The following is a 19,905-nucleotide window of genomic DNA, read 5'->3' as shown; positions in this document are numbered from 1 at the left end:
ATGGCGATGGCGAGGCTCCGGGATTACTGGCCGCTGCTGACCGCGCGGCTGACCGGCGCTCTCCGGGCTCTGCTGTTTTGGACCCTGGTGTATGGCTATTGTGGGCTCTGCGCCTCCATTCACCTGCTGAAACTTTTGTGGAGCATCGGGAGAGGACCCGGCCAGACCTTCCAGCGGCTCGTGCGGGAGAACCCCCCAGCTTGCTTGAACGACCCCTCCTTGGGAACCCACTGCTACGTGCGGATTAAGGTAAAGGCCAAGGCTCCCCTGGCCACGGCTCAGCCCCGATGGGAGCACAGCGCAGCCCGGGAGAGAGGGAGGCGGGGGAGCCCCGCAGAGACCCAATCGCCTTCGTGACCCCGGGGGCAGTTTGGTGCCAAACCAAGCCGTACCCTGCTGTGCCGGGACGGGGCAAGCGGGATGATGGGCCGCTAGCATGGGGGTCTCGCAGAGGGCAGCGAGAGAACTGATGGGGGCTCGGAACAGAAAGACGGGTGCGAGGGGCCAAGACTTCTGGGTTGTGAATGTGCTCACGTTTCCCTGCTTCCTCTCTATCCTTCCTCTCTCTCTCTCTCTCTCTCTCTCTCTCTCTCTCTCTCTCTCTCTCTCTCTGTGTGTGTGTGTGTGTGTGTGTGTGAGAGGGAGAGACAGAGACAGAGACAGAGAGAGAGAGAGAGAGAGAGAGAGAGAGAGATGGGGCGGGGGGCGCCACATCCGCACACTTACTCCGATCTGACAGACCGCAGACCATATTGAAAGCTCGGTTTTGAGAGAGGGGAGGGAGATTAGAATTTCTTTGAAAGGAATATTGTCCTCAGTTGTCGCGCCACCCCCCACCCCCATACACACACAGTAGTTCCGCCTTTTTCCTCTGCAGAGCAGAGGGGTTTTCTCCAGTCACCTTTTTGCCCTTAGAACCCAAATCAACCTTAAGGGACTGAGTATGACACCCGAGTGGTTATCGGGCGCCTGGTCGCGCCAAAAACGCACGGAATTAAAAAGCAAATGGAGTAATTCGTGGGAAATTTGAGGCAGTGAAAATTAGAAAAGCCAGGAATTGTGCATCCCCAGATGCCCTAGAAATTATTAGCAAATGATTCACAGTACATATGGTGGGGGGGGGGGGGAGCGGCGCAGTAAGCTTAAGGAGGACTTGAATAAAACGTAAGCTTCTCCTTCCTTCCCAGTGCTTCCCGATAGCCTTGCAGATAGATACAAGCCTTTATTTCAGAATCCTGCCACACGGGCAGACCCAGACACACTGCACCAAGCAATCTGGCTCTTGGGTTACTTGCTGTCGCCTGGCCACGGATCTAATCCCAAGCTCCTTTTGGAATCGGGAGCCCTGAGCTGTCGTGACATTTTTGCTGCACAGACTCCAGGACAAGGAAGTCCTCCAGTTGGGATGGAAATTGTCCAAAAGATGGAGGGGCGGGGTCAGGGGGCCAGCATTCTCCCGAAATCTCGGCAGTACTTAACTATACCGGGCGAGCTGGGAGACTCTTTCGATCAATTCATAACCATTGAGCCCCTCACAGGTTAGTAGGTAGGTGTATCTTCCTACCTCAAGACAAAAGTCAGACAGGTTCTCCTGGACTAACTTGGACCAGCGTTAAGCTAGTCTGGTTAAACCGGAGTTAGCAGTGGAAATTCTGGGGGGTTTCTTTTTCTTTGAGTACCTGGAAGGCTGCTCTGGGACACCTGACACAAACTCTAGCTTCTAACTTCCTGCCTTGGGCCTTTCGTGCCTTTGCTAGCTGTCATTCCTCTTTATGCATTTATTTGTTTTCCTTTCTATTGCTTACTCCATATTTCTTCTAGTGGATTTCTTCTAGTTCATCTAGTGGATTTTTTCTCTGCCTCTCTCTGTGTCTCTCCCTCTCTTCTCTCTGTCTCTGTCTCTTTCACTCTCTGTCTCTCTGTCTCTTTCACTTTCTGTCTCTGTCTCACTGTCTCTCTTTGTCTCTCTGTCTCCCTCCCTCCCCCTCCCCTCTGTAATTTTTCTTCTCCTTCTCTTGGCATGTCACTTACCTATGAAGTGAAATGTTGAACGCTTGGGGCATTCCACTGTCAGGAATGATTACTGAAATGGCCAAGAGAGGGAGGAAACAGGCAGCAAGGAGCGCTGTATAAACAGCATCCGACCGGAAAAAAAAAATGTGGGAAGCAAAGACCTAAAAAAAGGGAGGGAGGAGAGGTGTGAATTATGTAACTGATGGCATAGATACTGGCTAGTATGCTGAGCAAAATATGTGATGAGGAGGTAAACAAGACAGGAAGACACATTCAGATGAGAATTCCTTCCATGCCTCGCAGAGCCTGAAATGATGAAATCGGACACCTCGGTGGGATGAAAGTCACAGTGGTGACCCTGCTTCCCTACCTCATAATGTGTGATTTGCCCCTAGAATAGTGTAGGAAGGAAAGTTACTGTGAAGAATTTACCCTACTGATAAGTCATGGCTTTGTTTATTTCTTGTCGATGTTATAAAATAATGCAAATGAGTATTTTAAAAATCAAATGTAAAAATTAAGCTTATTATTTTGGCGTTTCAAAATATCACTGAAATCTCCTATGCAATCTATTCTTCCCCTGCAGGACTCAGGGCTAAGGTTTCATTATGTAGCTGCTGGCGAGAGGGGCAAGCCACTTATGCTGCTGTTACACGGCTTTCCTGAGTTCTGGTAAAAAAAACACTTCCCTTCCTTTCATTAAAGACTTCACTGACCTTTCATGGTATGACCTCTCATTTTCACGTCATGACGTTTGCCAGAGCCCTCTCTAATTTGTTGTTGTTGCCACTGGGATTTGCACTAGCAAATCATGCACTATTCCTAAGTGGGTCTGAATGGTGGGGTTTTGCTCACATATGCACACCACAGCCTCCTAAGTTTATATTTTAACAACACAGATCTGTTTCCAATAGCAACTGCAAAGAATACCAAGAGGCGTGCTCTCAGGAGATAGCATAGTAGATAGAGTGTTGGAGTCACAAAGACCTGAGTTCAAATCCTTCTTGTGGCACAAGCCTGCTGTGTGACCTTGGGGAAGCCACTTCTCAGTGTTCTGGGTTATTCTCCATGACTATAAGATACAGACAAATGAATTAGTCTAAATTACAATAACTAGCAACCTGTACCAGTTATAGCGGAGGGAGAAACTGTCTGGTCTACATTTGAACGCTGCATGACAAATAATAAGTACAGAGAAACTAATGAGAAAAAAACAACCTATTATTGATTTTTTTCAATGATGGTGAAAGGAGAAATTGTTTTTTGATCCATAGGTCTGGCTGTGATTTTGTGATGTTTCATGAGCTAAATAGATCAGCCTGGTCAACAGCTAGATGCAAAAACCAGAATTTACTGAATGAACACAAAATTGGTGCTAAAGAGTCCTTTATATGTCAAGTGTCAAAATGAATGTTTGGCCAAATTTTTTTCTAACTAAGGACAATGGATTTTGACTCTAATTAGGATACAAAGTGGTTAATACCCTGGGCTGCATAAAGAGGCAGAGTAGACAATGTAATATGAAAGGTTCAGGGCATGATCCTATGCTTTACCCCAAAATATTTACCCTACTGCTCTCAGTTTTTGAAATTATTCTATTACAGATAATTTCCATTCAATTCAACAAGCACCTATTAAACACCATATGTGTGCAGACTCTAAATCTAGTAGGGGAGGCAGTAGGAATAAGACATCCACACAGGTAACTGTAATGGAAGATAAATTACTGTTAGTGTCATGAAAGTGGTGTACACAAAGTAAGATAGGGATTAGCGATCACATCCATTTGGAGGAGGATCATGACTTGACTTCAAGGAAGAGGGTAGCATTTAATTTGGGCCTTGAAGCATGGGTAAGATTGGGCAGGTAGCCACCGGGGGTTTTCCAGGTAGAGAGGATAATATAAATAAAAGCACAGAAGCGGGCAAAAAGGCATATGGAGGATTTGGGGAATGGTAGATGGTTAAGTTTTGTTGGCACCCATGGTGCCTAAGGAGAGTAATGAGAAATAAAGCCAGAATGGTGGGACCATGGAAAGCTATGAGGCATCAGACCTCATCCTATGGGCAAAAGAGAACTACTGAAGGCTTTTGAGCAAAGTGAAGGACTCAGTCTACGTTCAAGAGAAGCGTTTTCTGAGTGACGCGATCAGAGTTCAAAATGTGAAACATTCAGACACATTACAGGTAGTATAATCATTGTAGCAAACACTTCCTTGTCCGGGCCAAAGACACCCTTCTTTCCCATTGGTGGTGTTGCAGCAATTGATTCATAAGATCGATCGCAGGTTATTGACGAGGCGGTCATGGATGATCAGCTGCCCCTTTTTCAGCAATAATGTTTATTCTATATTCATAAAATAATAAAACCTCTGAGTTGGAGGGAGATTTCCAGGCTGCCTAGAATGAGCTAAAGCATGAATCCCAACACCAACTTGAAAAACTTCAGTGATATTCAGTGATACTCACAGAGGCAGGCACTCTGTCCCATTGCTGGACAGCTCCCTAATTATTGGGTTTTTTCTCATACTGAGTCAAAATCTAATGCTTCTAGTTATATCCTCTGGGGCAGAGTAAAACAGGTTGAATCCCCCCTCCCGCATAACAACCTTTAAAATACTTGATGAAGGCTTTCATATTACCCCACTATGCCTGCTTCTTCAGAGGAAGCTTACCCAGATGTTTCAACTAACCCTCATATGGCAAGTAAGCAGCTAGATCACATGGTGGATAGAGCACTGGGCTTGAATCAGAAAGGCTCATCTTTACTTACTGGCCATGTGACCCTGGCAAGTCACTAACCCTGTTGGCCTCAGTTTCCTCATCTGTAAAATCAGCTGAAGAAGGAAATGGCAAACCACTCTAGTATCTTTGCCAAGAAAATCCCAAATGGCTTCATGAAGACACGACTGTAAAATGACTGAATAACAAAAGTTCCTTGAGACCAAGATGTGTCTAATTTTTGTCACTGTATCCCCAATTCAGAGCACAGTACCCAATGTGTAGTAAATGCTTAATATATATGCATGCTGAGTTGAATTGAATGTTGTAAGCTTGTGTCTTCTTTCCATCCTGGTCATCCCTCTTCAATTATCCAATTTATCAATGGTCCTCCTAAAAGTTTTCCTCCATCATTGGAAATAATAGTACAGATGTGCCTAATCAGTCAATTATCAATCATTTATTAAGTGGTTCTATGTTCTAGGCATTGAGCTAAGCACCAAAGGTTACAAGTAGCAATAGAATAAAATAAAATAAAAATTCCTATAATCAAGAAGCTCACATTCATGTGTTCCAATATTTATTGTATCAGTTAATAATTGCGTTAGCTTGCTTTTCATATCACACTGTTACCTGCTATTGAGCCTGAAGTCCACCGAAACCCTCAGATCATTTTCAAATGAATGCATGTCTAGTCTTGTCTGCCCCCTTTTGTACCTGTGAGGTGGCTATTTTGAATCTAATTGAAATACTTTGTGTTTAGTCCTACTTAATTTCATTTTATGAGTTTAATCCTAACATTTTACCCTGTCAGGGTTTTTGGATTCTGACTTATCCAGTATGTTAGCTTGGTGTCTTGTTTTGTTTTATCTGTAAATCCGAAAAGCAGTCTATCTCTGCCTTTATCCAAATCATGACAACAACGTTCGATGAGGATAGCATCATCAATAGTTACTGGGTTACTACCCTAAAGATCTACCAAGCTGACATGAAATCATTAATGACTCCTCTTTCAGTCTAATATTTAAAACAATTTCAAAATCTACCTAGCTGTAAAACCTGTTGTCTGGACCACATCTCTCCATCATGTCCATAAGAATAGCGGGGGAAACTTTGCCAGATGGTTTGTTGGAAACCAGGTATATATGTATGTATGTGTGTGTATATATGTATGTATATGTGTGTGTGCATATATATATAAATACACAGCATCCCCCTGATCCACCAGTCTGGAAAACCTGTCAAAAAAAAGAAAATGAGGTTAGAGTGACTTGTCCTAATCTTGATGAAGCCACACTAGCTCTTTCTAATTACGCCTTCCTTTTTCATTTGTCATCCCTTTAATCAGAGCACAATGAGATGGGTCAGTCATATATTTGCACCAGGGTGTTGAAGCCACAGGACTTGGACAACACTTTCCTGGGGGTGTCTCTTTGCCTGCCCTATCTGTGGTAGCCTATGGCCTCATCCAAGGACAGCACCAGTCTTCTCTTGTCAGGCTCCATCCTCAGCAGTGTCTACCTGCTTGTACTGCAGCCCTTCCAGCATGGTAGAAATCTCTGGCGAGTCTCAGAGGTGTCAAACTCTTAGTTGGTACTTTGAGTACTAACATCCATAAGCTGGCAGCATGACTCCCAAGTGCAGCAGTAGCCAGATTAAAATGTAACTGGGAAATGTTTAATAAGATAAATGAAAATACAGTACAACATCAATGACTCTAATTTGTGGTCCTCTAAGTCAAAATTCAGCTTCAGGGATTCGTTTCTATTTGAGTTTGACACCACTAGTCCATGGTGCATACCTGTTTGTCCCAGGTGAAAATATTGCTAGGTAACAGCTTGTTGCTGTATTATTTCAGTCATGTCTGATTCTTTGTGACCCCATTTGGGGTTTTCTTGGTGAAGAGTGGTTTGTCTTCTCCTTCTCCAGCTCATCTTACAGATGAGGAACTGAAGCAAAAAAGGTTAAGTGACTTGCCCAGGGTCACACAGTTAGTAAGTGTCCAAAGCCGGATTTCAATTCATGAAAATGAATCTTTCTGACCTCAGGCCCAGTGTTCTATCCACTGCACCCACTAGCTGCCTAATTAACAACTTCCCTTCCCTTTAATAATAGGGCAGTATGTCAAACCTACCTATAATTTAGGAGAAAAGCCTTAGAGCAGGGCTTCTTACCCTCACAGACTTTTAAAAAATCTGTATTTTATTTTGTTTTTGTTTGGGGGGCGGTGCGGAAATCCACCTTTATTCTCACTCATCTCTAGCTGAAATTTACATTTTCTTCAATTATGGTTCTTTTAAATTCTTTTTTTCACATTAGTATAATATAGTACTTTAATCTTGGTAAAACAGGCCTGGGAGGTAAACCCCACCCTTCTTGGGCTTTGGCATCTACCTTCTGCCTCCTGGAGGAGCAAACTGGGCTGGTTTTCCTTTTTTTAAAATTAGATTTCTTATTTTTAGTTTGCAACACTCAGTTCTTCATGTTCTTGAGTTTCAAATTTTCTTCCCTTCCCTCCTCTCCCCCCTCACCCCAAGATGGCACATAGTCTGATACAGATTCTATATAAACCTTCGCGTTAAACGTATTTACACAATAGTCAAGTTATAAAGAAGAATTATGACCAATGGAATGAATCATGAGAGAGAAGAAGCAAAACCAAAAAAGAAGAGAAAAAAAGAGACTGAATAGTTTGCCTCAGTCTGCATTCAGACTCCACAGTTCTTTCTCTGGATGTAGCTCACTTTTTCCATCATGAGACCTTTGGAGCTGTCTTTGAGCCTTGTATTGCTGAGGAGAGCCAAATCTATCAAAGTTAGTCATCACAGAATCAATATGTCTGTGGTTGTTTACAATTTTCTCCAAGTTCTGCTCCCTTCACTCATCATCATATCATGCAGGTCCTTCCAGGTTGTTATGAAATCCGTATCTTCCCCATTTCTTATAGCACAATAGTATTCCATTACCTTCATATACCACAACTTGTTCAGCCATTCCCCAATTGATGGGCATCCCCTTGATTTCCAATCCTTTGCTACCACAAAAAGAGCTGCTATAAATATAAAAAATCTTTATTTTAAAGAAAATTTTACATTTCAAGTTCTGAGTTGTCTCCCTCCCTTCCTCCCAACCCCACATTAGAGAAGGGCAACATTTTGTATGCATGTGTGTGTGTGTGTGTGTGTGTGTGTAACCAAACAATACATGCTTCCATATATCAGTTCTTTCTCTGGAGGTGGATAGCATTTTCCTTCATATTCCTTTGTAAGCCCTTCATAGTTGATTTGAAAGATCATATTACACAGAGTAGCGTAGTCATTCACAGTTACTCTTGGAACAATATTGCTGTTACTATGTACAACATGCTCTTGGTTCTGCTCATTTCACTCCACATCAATTCATGTAAGTCTTCCAGGTTTTTCCAAGAGAATCCTGCTCATCATTCCTTACAGCACAATAATATTCCGTCACAATCATATACCACAACTTGTTCAGCCATTCCCCAATTGATCACTATCCCCTCCATTTCCAATTCCTTGTCACCACGAAGAAAGATGCTATAAATATTTCAGAATATATAAGTTCTTTTCTTTTTTCCCTGATCACCTTGGGAAACAGACCTAACAGTTGGTATTGCTGGATCAAAAAGTGTACACAGTTTTCTAACTCTTTGGGCATAATTCCAAATTGCTCTCAAAGATCATGACTTTTTTGGCAGTCTGGCAAAGCCTATAGAACACTTCTTAGAATAATGCTTTTAAATACATAGGATCACAAAAGAAATTATATTGAAATATAGTTTTCAAATTTTTTTATAAAAATCAAAACAGAATCAATTTTAGGAGCCAATATTAAGAAGTCCCAGTTTAGAGAATTTAAGAATCCATAGTCAAAGGTGGATTTGAACACAGCTCTTCTTGACTCCATGTTCAGCACTCTCTCTACTGTGCCATGCAGTGAAATATGCTACCAGTGAAAAATATGTACTAGAATTTTGCCAGAAAGAAAGGAAGGAAATAAACATTTATTAAGTAGTTATTATGTGCCAGGAACTGTGCTAACTAATCGAGTTATAAACATTATCTCATTTGATCTTCACAACAACCTTGGGATAATAACCCTGTTATTGTCCTCATTTTACAGTTTGAGAAACTGAGGCAAGCAGAGGTTAAGTGACTTGTCCAGGGTCACACAGCTAGTATGTATTTAAGACTGGATTTGATATGAGTCTTCCTAATTCTAGGCCTGGCACTCTATCTACTGCTCCACTTGGTTTCCTGAAGCCAAGCAAAAATAGCCAATATTTATAAGCTCGGTTCTCTTCAGTTTTCTAAAAATTGAGACATCTGCCCTTCCCCCGAACTATGATTCCTTTCCCATTCTCTTTGAACTTTCAGAGACCACTCTTTTGGTACTCTAAGATGCTGTTCACTTGGGACTGATGGTGTGAACTCAGGAAGAGCAACCAGGTACTCTCTTTCTATCTCCCTACTTATTCTGGTTATCAATTCTCTATTAACCCCCAATTTTACCCCAATTCTTTCTAGTACAAAGATCATTCTCTTTGGAAGGCAAAGGACAAAAAATGAGAGTTAAAAAGATCTTCATTCTTTCTTATCATCATCCTATTCATTCTGGGTGGTAGTCCTCTCCCTTCTTCCATTCTCTTGTCTTCAATATTGCTTTTATGGACAACTTGATGATATGCAAAGTATCCTTTTTAACTTGCACCCTGAGAAAGTAAGTAGTACAAGATACAATCCCTATTCTAGAATCAGAGAAAAAGCCAGAGATTTCCCCATCTTCATACACCAACTGAGTGTTAGAACCCTGGGATTTAAGCCCATTTCACTCACTCCAAGGCCATCCCTCTTCCACTCAATCACCATCTGAGAAATATCCATGAAATGGGATCAGAGCTCTAGAACTGGAAGGGACCTCAGAGACCATATTTAGTACAAGCCCTACATTTTACAGACGAGGAAACTAGGACCAGGGAGGTCAGTAGACTTATACACATTCACAGGAGTATAGATTTAGAGCCAGGCATGACCTTTGGGGCCATCTACTACAACCCCATCAGTTTAAAGACAAGGGAACTAAGTCCCAGGGAAATCAAGTGACATCCAATGACATATAGGTGGTGTCAGAAGCAGGATTTTAAACCCAGTTCTCTAGCTCCATAGGAGGTATTTTTTTTCACTGTCCAGCATACTTCTATAGACGTTTTTTATAGTATATTATAGTTTTCAAAAACAATGCAATTCCCTGTTCAGCTAAAGGAAGCTAACAAAGACCTGATACAAATAAGCACACACCAAGGTACCTTGGCTAGATATGCTCGAAAATGAAATTGACTTTTGCCAAAAGATGACATTCTGCTGTCCTCTCCCCTCCTCCTTCTGAATCAGTTTTAAAAATATTTTGAGCTGACAAAGCATTTCCTTTGAGTGCTTAGAGTCCTTTTTCTCACCAGCTGTATAAAATGTATTCATCAAAATTCTTGAGTGGTGAGGCATGTGAGCACTTTACAAAGGGTTATTTATGCTGCTGAGCACAAAGTGCCTGATCACAACAGCCCAGCCTCTACGAGAGATCCAGAAAACAGAAAAAGAAAGGATGTTCTGCATCTGAACTGGGGTCTGCCTGGTAAAGATGAGAACCCTTGTTATTTTAATATAGTAAAACCTGGGAAAGCGTCTATTGTGTTGATAAGCACCTTGCTGTTAACTAGCCTGGCAGAAGCAAATGGAAATACAGATGAACATAATTCAACTAGTTAGTTTTTGTTGTTGTTCTGTTGTTTTTTACGTTGTATCTGACTCTTCAAGACCCAGTTTAGGGTTTTCTTGGCAAAGATACTGGAGTGGTTTGCCATTTCCTTCTCCAACTCATTTTACAGATGAGGAAACTGAAGCAAACAGGGTGAAGTGACTTGCCCAAGGACACACAGCTAGTAAGTGTCTGAGGTCAGATTTGAACTCAGGAAAATGAGTCTTCCTTACTCCAGGACCAGGGTTCAATACACTATGCCTCCACCTTGCTGACCCCCAAATAGTTGGTCATCAAATGGATGAAAATTGCCCAGGGATGGCCATTGCTGAATTCTTCTTCATCATTGCAATGAGATTTGACAGTTTTTCTCAGGAACTAACTTCAGGGTTTGAGTTTAAAACCACCACAACAAAGAGATGCCCCTTATCATCATAGGAAGTGGTGCTTGGGGATAATTTCATAAGTTTAATCAATAAGTCAATAAACAGTCATTAAGCACCTACTGTGTGCCAGGGACTGTGCTAAGCATCTGGGATAGCATCTGGGAAAAAGAGACAGAAGATGTTCCATTCCCTCAAAGAGCTCATCACAGTGTGTTGGGAGAAGTGAGAGTTGAAATGTAGATTAGATGTCAGTACATTTTTTACTTAGGGCTAGAGCTTTATGAAGACAATTGGTTTTTCTTTTTTTCTTTTGCAATTGACTAGAAGAGTTATCATTCTACCTCTTGGGAATTTCTAGTATATTATTTGTCAAAATATAAGGAAATATTTAATTTTTAAAAGTGTTGCCAGAGTTGTTATTAACAGCAAAAGTGGAACTTGTCTCATTTTGGGAAAAAAAGATAATTTAAATTATATAATACTTTGATACTTTAAAATATAAAGAATTTAATAGTGTATAAGAAAATAAAAATAAAATCTGGTAAGTAGCCCATTTGTATGATCACCACACCAAAGTTTTAGTCTACAGATTCATCATTTGTTTAATAAACATAGAAATAATAAATATTATTATACTTTTTATCATAAATAAATAATAAACATTATTATACTTAAATCAAATTTATCATTTGAAGTTGCAAGTTACAGTATCGAGTATTTAATGAAAACCATCAAATATTGACCAGGCATCAACTGTGTGCAGAGCACCCCGGTTGCTAGGGTAGACGCAAAGTTTAGATCCAATTCCCTTCCTTCGTATACGTCAGGGAATATGGCCCGTACACAAATAAACATAACCCAAAGTAAAATATGATAAGCGTACTAGGGAAGTACAAGCAAAGTACTATATGAAGTCCATGAGGGACTAGGCCATAACATGGTGGAGGAATCAGATTTCAAGGGGAAATTGACGTGAATAAAGGTAATGATGATGATATTATCGTCATTATCATTGTAACTAACATTTACATAATACCTGCCACTTGCAGGCACTGTGCCAAGCACTTTACTGATATTATCCCATTGCATCCTCATCACAACCCTGAGAGGTAGGTGCTATACCCATTTTATTGTTGGGAAAATAGAGGCAGACAGAGGTTAAATGGCTAGTGTCTGAGGTGAGATTTGAACTCAGCTCTTCCTGAGCACTCTGTCTACTTCCCTAGAACACCATGAACAAATTCATGTGACTAGGAGAGCACCAAGTCGTTCAGTTTGACACTAAGATAAATGTGGAGAGGCAAGATGGAAGCCAGGTTGTGGAAGACCTTGAATGCCAGGCAAAAGAATCTAGACTTTATTGGGTCAGGCAGTAGAGACTGACTTAAGGTTTCTGAGCATCTCAAGGGTAAAGAGCGAAGGGAGGAAGACCTGTTAAGAGGTGGTTGCAAGGGTACGAGCAGGTGTTAATTAGAACCTGTACCCAGGTGGTGGCAGTCAGCATTGGGTGAGAGGAAGGGCACACTGACATAAAAGATGTTTTCAGAGCTAGAATCCATGGACTTTGGTCACTGATTAGATATGAGAAATGAAGGAAAGACAGAAGTGGAAGATGACACCAAGGTTTTGAGTCTGCGGGACTAAGTAAGTGGTGAGACCACTGAGAGAAATGGTGGTTTGGACATGGTGGATTTTAGGTACCAGGGAGAAGGATGTTCAAACTGAGAACGTTCCATAAGCACTTATAGATGCAAACCTGGAGCTCTGAAGAGAGGTCAGGGCTAGAGACATAGATTCGGGAGTCATCTTTATAGGCAAAACCACCAGAGCCAAGGATGCCTATTATGAAGGACAGATGAAGACACAAACAGCGATTTATTTAAAGCACAGAAAGAAAACACTTTTTATAAAGACTCAAAAGCTCAAGCAGATGTTATCTTATTGATTTAGAAATTGCCTTCCAATGGCACACATGGCAAACCATCCATGTCTGTCCATCCTGTGTAACAGTAGTTCTGATATTACCATAGTTAACCTCAGGGGGTCCATTCAGCATCCCAGAGCCCTTCCTTACTTTCTCCTAACATTGCCAGTGTCTCCTTGTTGTTCGGTCATTTCAGTCATGTTCAACTCTCCGTGACCACTTTTGGAGTTTTCTTGGCAAAGATGCTGGAGTGGTTTTCCATTTCTTTCTCCAGCTCATTTTACAGATGAGGAAACTGAGGCAAACAGGATGAAGTGACTTGCCTAGGATCACACAGCTAGTAAACGTATGAATCTGGATTTGAACTCAGGCCTTCCTGACTCCAGGCCTGGCATTCTATTCACTGTGCTATTTACCTGCCCCTGTTGCCAGTGTACCATTAAAATATTCTGGCTTCCACCTGTTATCCCTCATTCTCAAACTATGACCAGACCATTTGCTCTTCTTCTTTATTATAAAATTATTTCTTATCATGCAAACTAATAATAAATCTGACACATGGATCATAGGGCCTATTAAATTCTCTAGTTTTGGGGGGAGGTCATTAAAGTTTGGAATAGGACAAATCAATCTATTTTACCTTTAGTGAACAAGGGAGCATTTCCTGAAGGATGTTGCCAAAATTAGTAACATACCCCACTGAATGAAGCTGTTATTTGTTTCAGGTATTAGGACAAACAGTCAAATCAACAGGCATGATTGAGCACCTACTGTGCCTCACATACTGGGTTTTGTAGTGGAGACCAAAATGAGATGGTTCTGGCCCTCAAGAAGCTTACATTCTATTGGATCTAACATCAATCCCTGGAAACGTGAAAAGCTCACAGGAAAAAGTTAAGATGGAATAATATATTGGCAAATTAGTTTCTTCAGAGAAAGGAGATACTGCATTTTGTATAACAATTAGATAATTTCAAATGCTACGTGGCACAGTAGAGAGAATCCTGGTCTTGAAATCATGAAGATCTGTGTTTAAATCCTGCCTCAGACATTTGCTATCTGAGTGACCCTGGGCAAGTCAGCTAACCTCTTCATGCCTTAGAGTCCTTATCTGTGGATAAAATAGGATACCTAAGGATAAAATAGCACCCGTTTCTCAGAGTTGTTGTGACGATCAAAGGAGGGGGAAAAGCATTTAAAGTGCTTTGCAAACTTCAAAGCGCTATATAAATCCTAGCTGTTTAAAAAATTTTAATTTAATTGTTTTTTAATGAACAAAAATCACTTTACTCTCCCACCTTCCCCAGTGAAAAAAGAAAAGAAAAACAGAACCCATGTGACTGTATGAATAGTCAAATACTAGTTACTACTATTACTACTACTACTAATAATAAAGTACTACTACTTACATTAACACAATAATAAAGTACTACTACTACATTAAAGTACCACTAATACTACTATTACTGCTACTACTGCTACTGCTACTACTACTACTAATAATAATAATAAAGTAAGCTGCCATCGCCCAACCTAGAAAGAGGGTTTATCAATATTTCCACATCCCTCTTACTTCAGTGACATTCCTTTCCTCGTTTGTAAAATAGGGATTGTAATACTTGTATTAGCCACTTCTCAGGGTCGTGGTGGCAGAAGTCATTTGCCAACCTTAAAGCACTATATAAATGTGACTCTTTATTGTCATTCATTTCCCACAACTGAAGAAAGATTTCGGCCCCACCGTTAGACAGATCGCTGGCCGTGGTGCTGACACTGCCAAGGTGCTTCCAACTTTTCATTAGTGCAGGGAAACAGACTGCCCAGACATCACAGCTGTTACTGCCTAGGCTAGACAGCAGCTCTGCCCTGTCCTGGATGCAAAGCCAGCCGGGAGGTAGGCAAGAACTATCAGACTTCCCTAGGGAACTTGACCTCTTGCTGGTCATCATTCAGAGTTGGCCTCCCTTCCCCTCACCCTCACTCCTTTCCTTTGCTGAGGGTCTTCTTCCGAGTAATAGCTTCACCTTGCTAGAGAAGAAGCCCTGTTCCCACAGTGTCTAGGGTCAGACCTGGCATTCTTGGTGTAGAGAGTTGTGTATAGAAGGCCTGTTTCTAGCCAAGGCTGTTTATATAGGGTAGGCATATATTGCTCACCTTGTTTCTAGAGAACAAGGTTTCCTTGCAGGACTTTTTTGTTCTGTGTATTTGACTGTAAGATACTGAAAGGAATGAACTGGTGCCTAGCTACTGAGGGATTGGTGTCCTAGGATGAGATTTGTCTTTCAAACCAGTCTTTCCTTAAACTGCCACTTGAGTTATGACATTCTAAATCGCCAATCTTCCCTATCAGTAGAGGGAGTATAATGAGGGGAGGACATCAGCTGTCATAACAGTCATAAATCTAAATGTCAGTCTTATACTTAATGCCTTCATGTTAGTGCGAATGGAAGAATAAGCATGTATTAAGTACTTAACATGTGTCAAGTTCTGGGGACACAAACACAGAAAAGCAATGAGAGTCCCTGCTTTCGGGGAGCGAACATTCTAATGAGGAAGACAACCCAACAATCCCAGGCTTACAACCTCAATGTCCCCCTTTCCTCATCCTCATTCACCTCCTTTATTAATCCATTGTCAGATCTTGTTTTTAACTTCTCTACATCTCTACATCTCTCATCAACCTTCTCTTCACTCACACAGCCCAAACTATGACATTTGACTTCTAATTAGTTGCCATGCCTCATCTTCTCCAGTCCACCTTCCAAATAGCAATTTTTCTAAAATGAAGCTCAGACTATTTCACATAGATATACAGATGACCCCCAATTAAACTCCAGGGGGTCCCCATTACCTCTAGGATAAAATATGAAGGGGCATTTAAAGGTCTTCACAACCTGATACACAGGGCAGCTAAGTGGCACAGTAGATACAGTGCCAGACCTGGAGTCAGGAGGGCCTGAATCCAAATCCAGCCTCCAACACTTACTAGCTATGTGACCTTGGGCAAGGCACTCAACCCTATTGGCCTCAGTTTTCTCATCTGTAAAATGAGCTGGAGAAGGAAATGACAAACCACTTCAGTATCTTTGCCAAGAAAACCTCAAATGGGGTCAGAAAGAGTCAGACACAACTAATTGACTAGACAACAACAAACAATCAAGTACCTTCCTAGCTTTCCCATATTCTTACTCTTTTTTCACCTCCACATACCCCACAATCCAAGCATACCGGCTTATTTGCTTTTTCTTAGTACATGACAATCTTCTCTCATCTTGGCACCTTTGCTTGTGGTTGTCCCCCATGCCTGGAATGCTCTCCTTACTCAGCTCCACCTTGTAATTTCCTTTGCTTCCTTCAAGATTCAGCTCAAATGCCATCTTCTGCAGGAGATCTTTGTTGGTCTCCTCCCCCCACCTAAACAAAATCATTCCCTCTTTGGACCTCAGTTTCCTCATCTGTAAAATGAGATGGTTCATCTTGATGCTTTCAAATGTCCCTTCTTGATTAAGAACTTCTGTGAGTCTTCTAGTCTAACTTTTACCACAAATTTTTTTCTCATCTAGACTGAAATTACACTGATCTCTGGATTTCACAAAATCTTACAGACTCTTCTTTCATAAATAATTTTTAGTTTAGTCTCCCCAATATTTATTTCACTTCTATTCTTTATTTGAAATCATTACCATAGAAGGATTTAAACTTTAGTAAGCAGAAGTTTATCTCTAACTTTTGTCATTTTAATATTTCTATGGTAATTGGTGGTTTTCTTTTATCTTTAGAGTGTTTCTCCATTACTAAGCTGTTACTGCTAAAAAATGGGGCCCCATTCTACAGTGGCATAAGGTGAGTAAAGTGTGCTTCTTTAGGGAAATAAGTAGATGGTCTCAGGTCAATCACATGATCTTGCGTTGAAAGAGAAAGACCATCTTCTGCTGGTCTAGATAATGAGCTTTGGCCAGTTTCTCCGATCTGTCTTCAGTCTCATTTTTTGTCATCATGAAATCTTTAATTATCCCTAGAAATTAATAATGTGACCACACCAGCTGTAGCTTAGCTTCATCATTCCCTTAATGCTCCGCAGATCGATAGCGTCAGAGTATGTGAAAATATAAAGAGAAAGGTGATTTTGACAACAAGCGCAGCTTAGTTGGGCAGAGAGTAAAAAGAAATGCTCTTTGAGGCAGAGATGGCCCCGTTTCAAAGTCTGGCTCTTGCATTTACTAGCTGTCTGCCTCCAGACAAATCACATCACCCCTCCTGGGCTCAGTTTCCTCATCCTTACCATAAAAGTGTTGGACCACGTTACCGCTACAGTCTTTTCCAGATCTGAATCTGAGACCTTGTGTTCTTGTCTGATGAGGAAAATTAATGTTTCCATCTCAAACATCACTTCTCCGCTTGCTGACACATCACTTCTATTTCTGTTGATGACCACTAGGGGGCACTGCAGATAGACCTCTGGACCTGGATTCCGGAAGCCCTGAGTTCAAATCCTTTCACAAACTTGCTAGTTGTTTGATCCTCAACCTCATTCGGCCTCATTTCTCTCATCTGTAAGGTGGGAATGATTATACTACCTACCAGAGAGCATTGTTAGGAGGATCAAATGAGATAATATTTATAATGCATTTTGCAAACTTTAAAGCATCATGTAAATGCTGGTTCGTCTTTTTCTTCCTCTCAAATGATATATGAGTTTATGGTTTTTCACTTAGAAATTCTATAGTATTTAATATATAGCGATAACTTCATCTCCTATGTTTAATTTCTCTTTCCGACACAGGTACTCTTGGCGCCACCAATTACGGGAATTTAAAAGTGAATATCGAGTCGTAGCTTTGGATTTGAGAGGCTATGGAGAAACAGATGCTCCCTCTCATCAAGAGAGTTATAAGTTGGACTGCATTGTTGTGGACATTAAAGATATTTTAGACTCTTTAGGTATGTGAGCAGCATCATCATAGATACAGGTAGCATTGTTCCTTTTGCTAAGTGAATCAGTCGTATGAACAGGAATTCAAAGGGGACAATTAAATTTATCTTAAAGAATCAAAGGGTTTAAAAACAGTTTAGAGGTCCTCATGTACAAACAAGTATTTTCACTGTTCATTCATTAAAAAACAATCCCTGTGGAATCTTTATTTAGCAACATCTTATTAGCCTAGTGTAGCAAAGGGACCAGGGAGATCAGTTAGTCACATAATTTGAGTCTCAGTTTCCGCATCTGTAAAACAAGTGATAATACCCGTATTACCCACCTCACAGTACTCTTAAGATAATACACGTAAAGCACTTTGCAGACCTTAGTGCACAATATATATTTGAGCCATTAGTGAGTCCAACCTCACCATTTCCCAGATGAGGAAAAAGAGACCCAGAGATCACAAAGCCAGGATTTGAACCCAGTCCTTCTGACTCCGAGTAATAAAATTTCATTTCTTTAGAATAAATTCTATAACGATCTGTATGTACAAAAACATTTGTACAAGAACATACGTACAAAAACATAGCTAGCTTTTTTTGGTGACAAAGAACCAAAAATTAAAGGGGTGCCTACCAATTGGAGAACGAACAAATTATGGTTTATGAATGTAATGGAATTCTAGTGTGCCGTGAGAAATAAGGAAAGGGACAGGTTCAGAGAAAGCTGGAAAATTTGGATGAACTGATGCAGAGTGAAGTGGGCAGAAACAGGAAAACAATTTATACAATGATAATGCCGTTGTAAAGACAAATGACTTTGAAAGACTCAAGGTCTCTGATCTATGCCATGATCAGCCATGATTTGACAGGCCGGGTCTATGCTCCCTGCCTCTCAACAGAGAAGTGAGGGATTTAAGACATAGAATGAAACATACATTTTTGGACTTGAACAGTGTGGCAATTTGTTTGGCTTCACTGTTCATATTTGTCAAGAGGGGCCGGGTGGTAGGAAGAGGAGATAAATGCTTGCTTATTGAAAAATATAAGAAAATGAAAAAATAAAATAAATTCTATAATTCAGACTTTCCTGATTATCACTGACTTCCAGGAGGTCCAGTGGATAGATTTGGGATCAGGAAGACCTGAATTCAAATCCTGTCTTTGAAAATTACTAGCTCTGTGGCCCTGGGAAAGTCACTTAATCTTCTCTAGACTTGGTTTTCTCCTCTGTAAAGTGATGGCATTTGACTTGGTCTCCAAATTCTCTTCCAAATTGAAATCTATGACTCTATTATGGTCCCATTTACTCCCAACCAGCTCCCCGTTAGTTGAGACCAATGGCCTTTTTTTCTAATACTCACTGGGGAAACAAATGTAACTCTTACATTTAGAGAATTATAAATTTAAACTTTAATAGGACTTGGCTGGATTTACTATAAATAAAATTTCTTTCAGCCGTTAAGAAATAAGTAATTTTTATATTCACTACAGAATTGATCCTAAAAATTAATCAAACTAGGACCTTGATATATTCTTGAACATGGTGGCAGAGCATGTCTTGAAGCCATGTCTGCTAAGCTAGCTAGGTGGCACAGTGGATAGAGTGCTGAACCTGCCGTCGGGAGGACCTGAATTCCAATCCAGCATCAGGCACTTAGTAATTCTGAGACCTTGGGCAAGTCATTTTGCCTCTGACCATCTCAATTTCTTCATCCATAAAGTGGAGATAATAATAGCATCTAACTCACAGCGTAGTTGTAAGAATTAATGAGATATTTGTAAAGAGCTTTGCAAACCTTCAAGCATTCTATCAAAGCTTGTTGTTAGTACTAGAACAAAAAGGGATCAGAAGGACAACTATATCATATGAAGGAAAACCTGATTGCCGTTCATGACAATAGACCAATCTCTCTCTGTCTCTCTCTGTCTCTCTCTGTCTCTCTCTCGCTCGCTCTCTTTCTCTCTATATATCTTTCTCTGTCTCTCTGTGTCTCTGTCTCTCTCTCTTTTTCTTGCTCTCTCTCTTTCTCTCTCTGTCTCTTTCTCCCTATATATATATACCCCTCTCTCTTTCTCCCTCTCTATATATACATCTCTCTCTTTCTCTCTCTCTTTCTCTGTCTCTTTCTCTCTCTATACACATACACACACACACACACATATATAC

General features: G+C 40.8%; 1 protein-coding gene across 1 annotated transcript in view; it reads left to right on the top strand.

Annotated features, from left to right (window-relative positions):
• EPHX4 (epoxide hydrolase 4) overlaps window positions 1–19,905 on the top strand; it is a 32,924-nt gene continuing 13,019 nt past the window's right edge. The window contains exons 1-3 of the mRNA XM_036757082.1: window positions 1–249; window positions 2,600–2,685; window positions 17,599–17,756. Coding sequence (XP_036612977.1) covers window positions 1–249; window positions 2,600–2,685; window positions 17,599–17,756 — 493 coding nt within the window. The remainder of the gene's footprint in view (window positions 250–2,599; window positions 2,686–17,598; window positions 17,757–19,905) is intronic.

This window comes from Trichosurus vulpecula, chromosome 4 (genome assembly GCF_011100635.1).
Source record: "Trichosurus vulpecula isolate mTriVul1 chromosome 4, mTriVul1.pri, whole genome shotgun sequence".
NCBI lineage: Eukaryota > Metazoa > Chordata > Mammalia > Diprotodontia > Phalangeridae > Trichosurus > Trichosurus vulpecula.
Note: the sequence above shows the minus strand (reverse complement) of the source record. Positions and strands in the feature narration are given on the sequence as shown.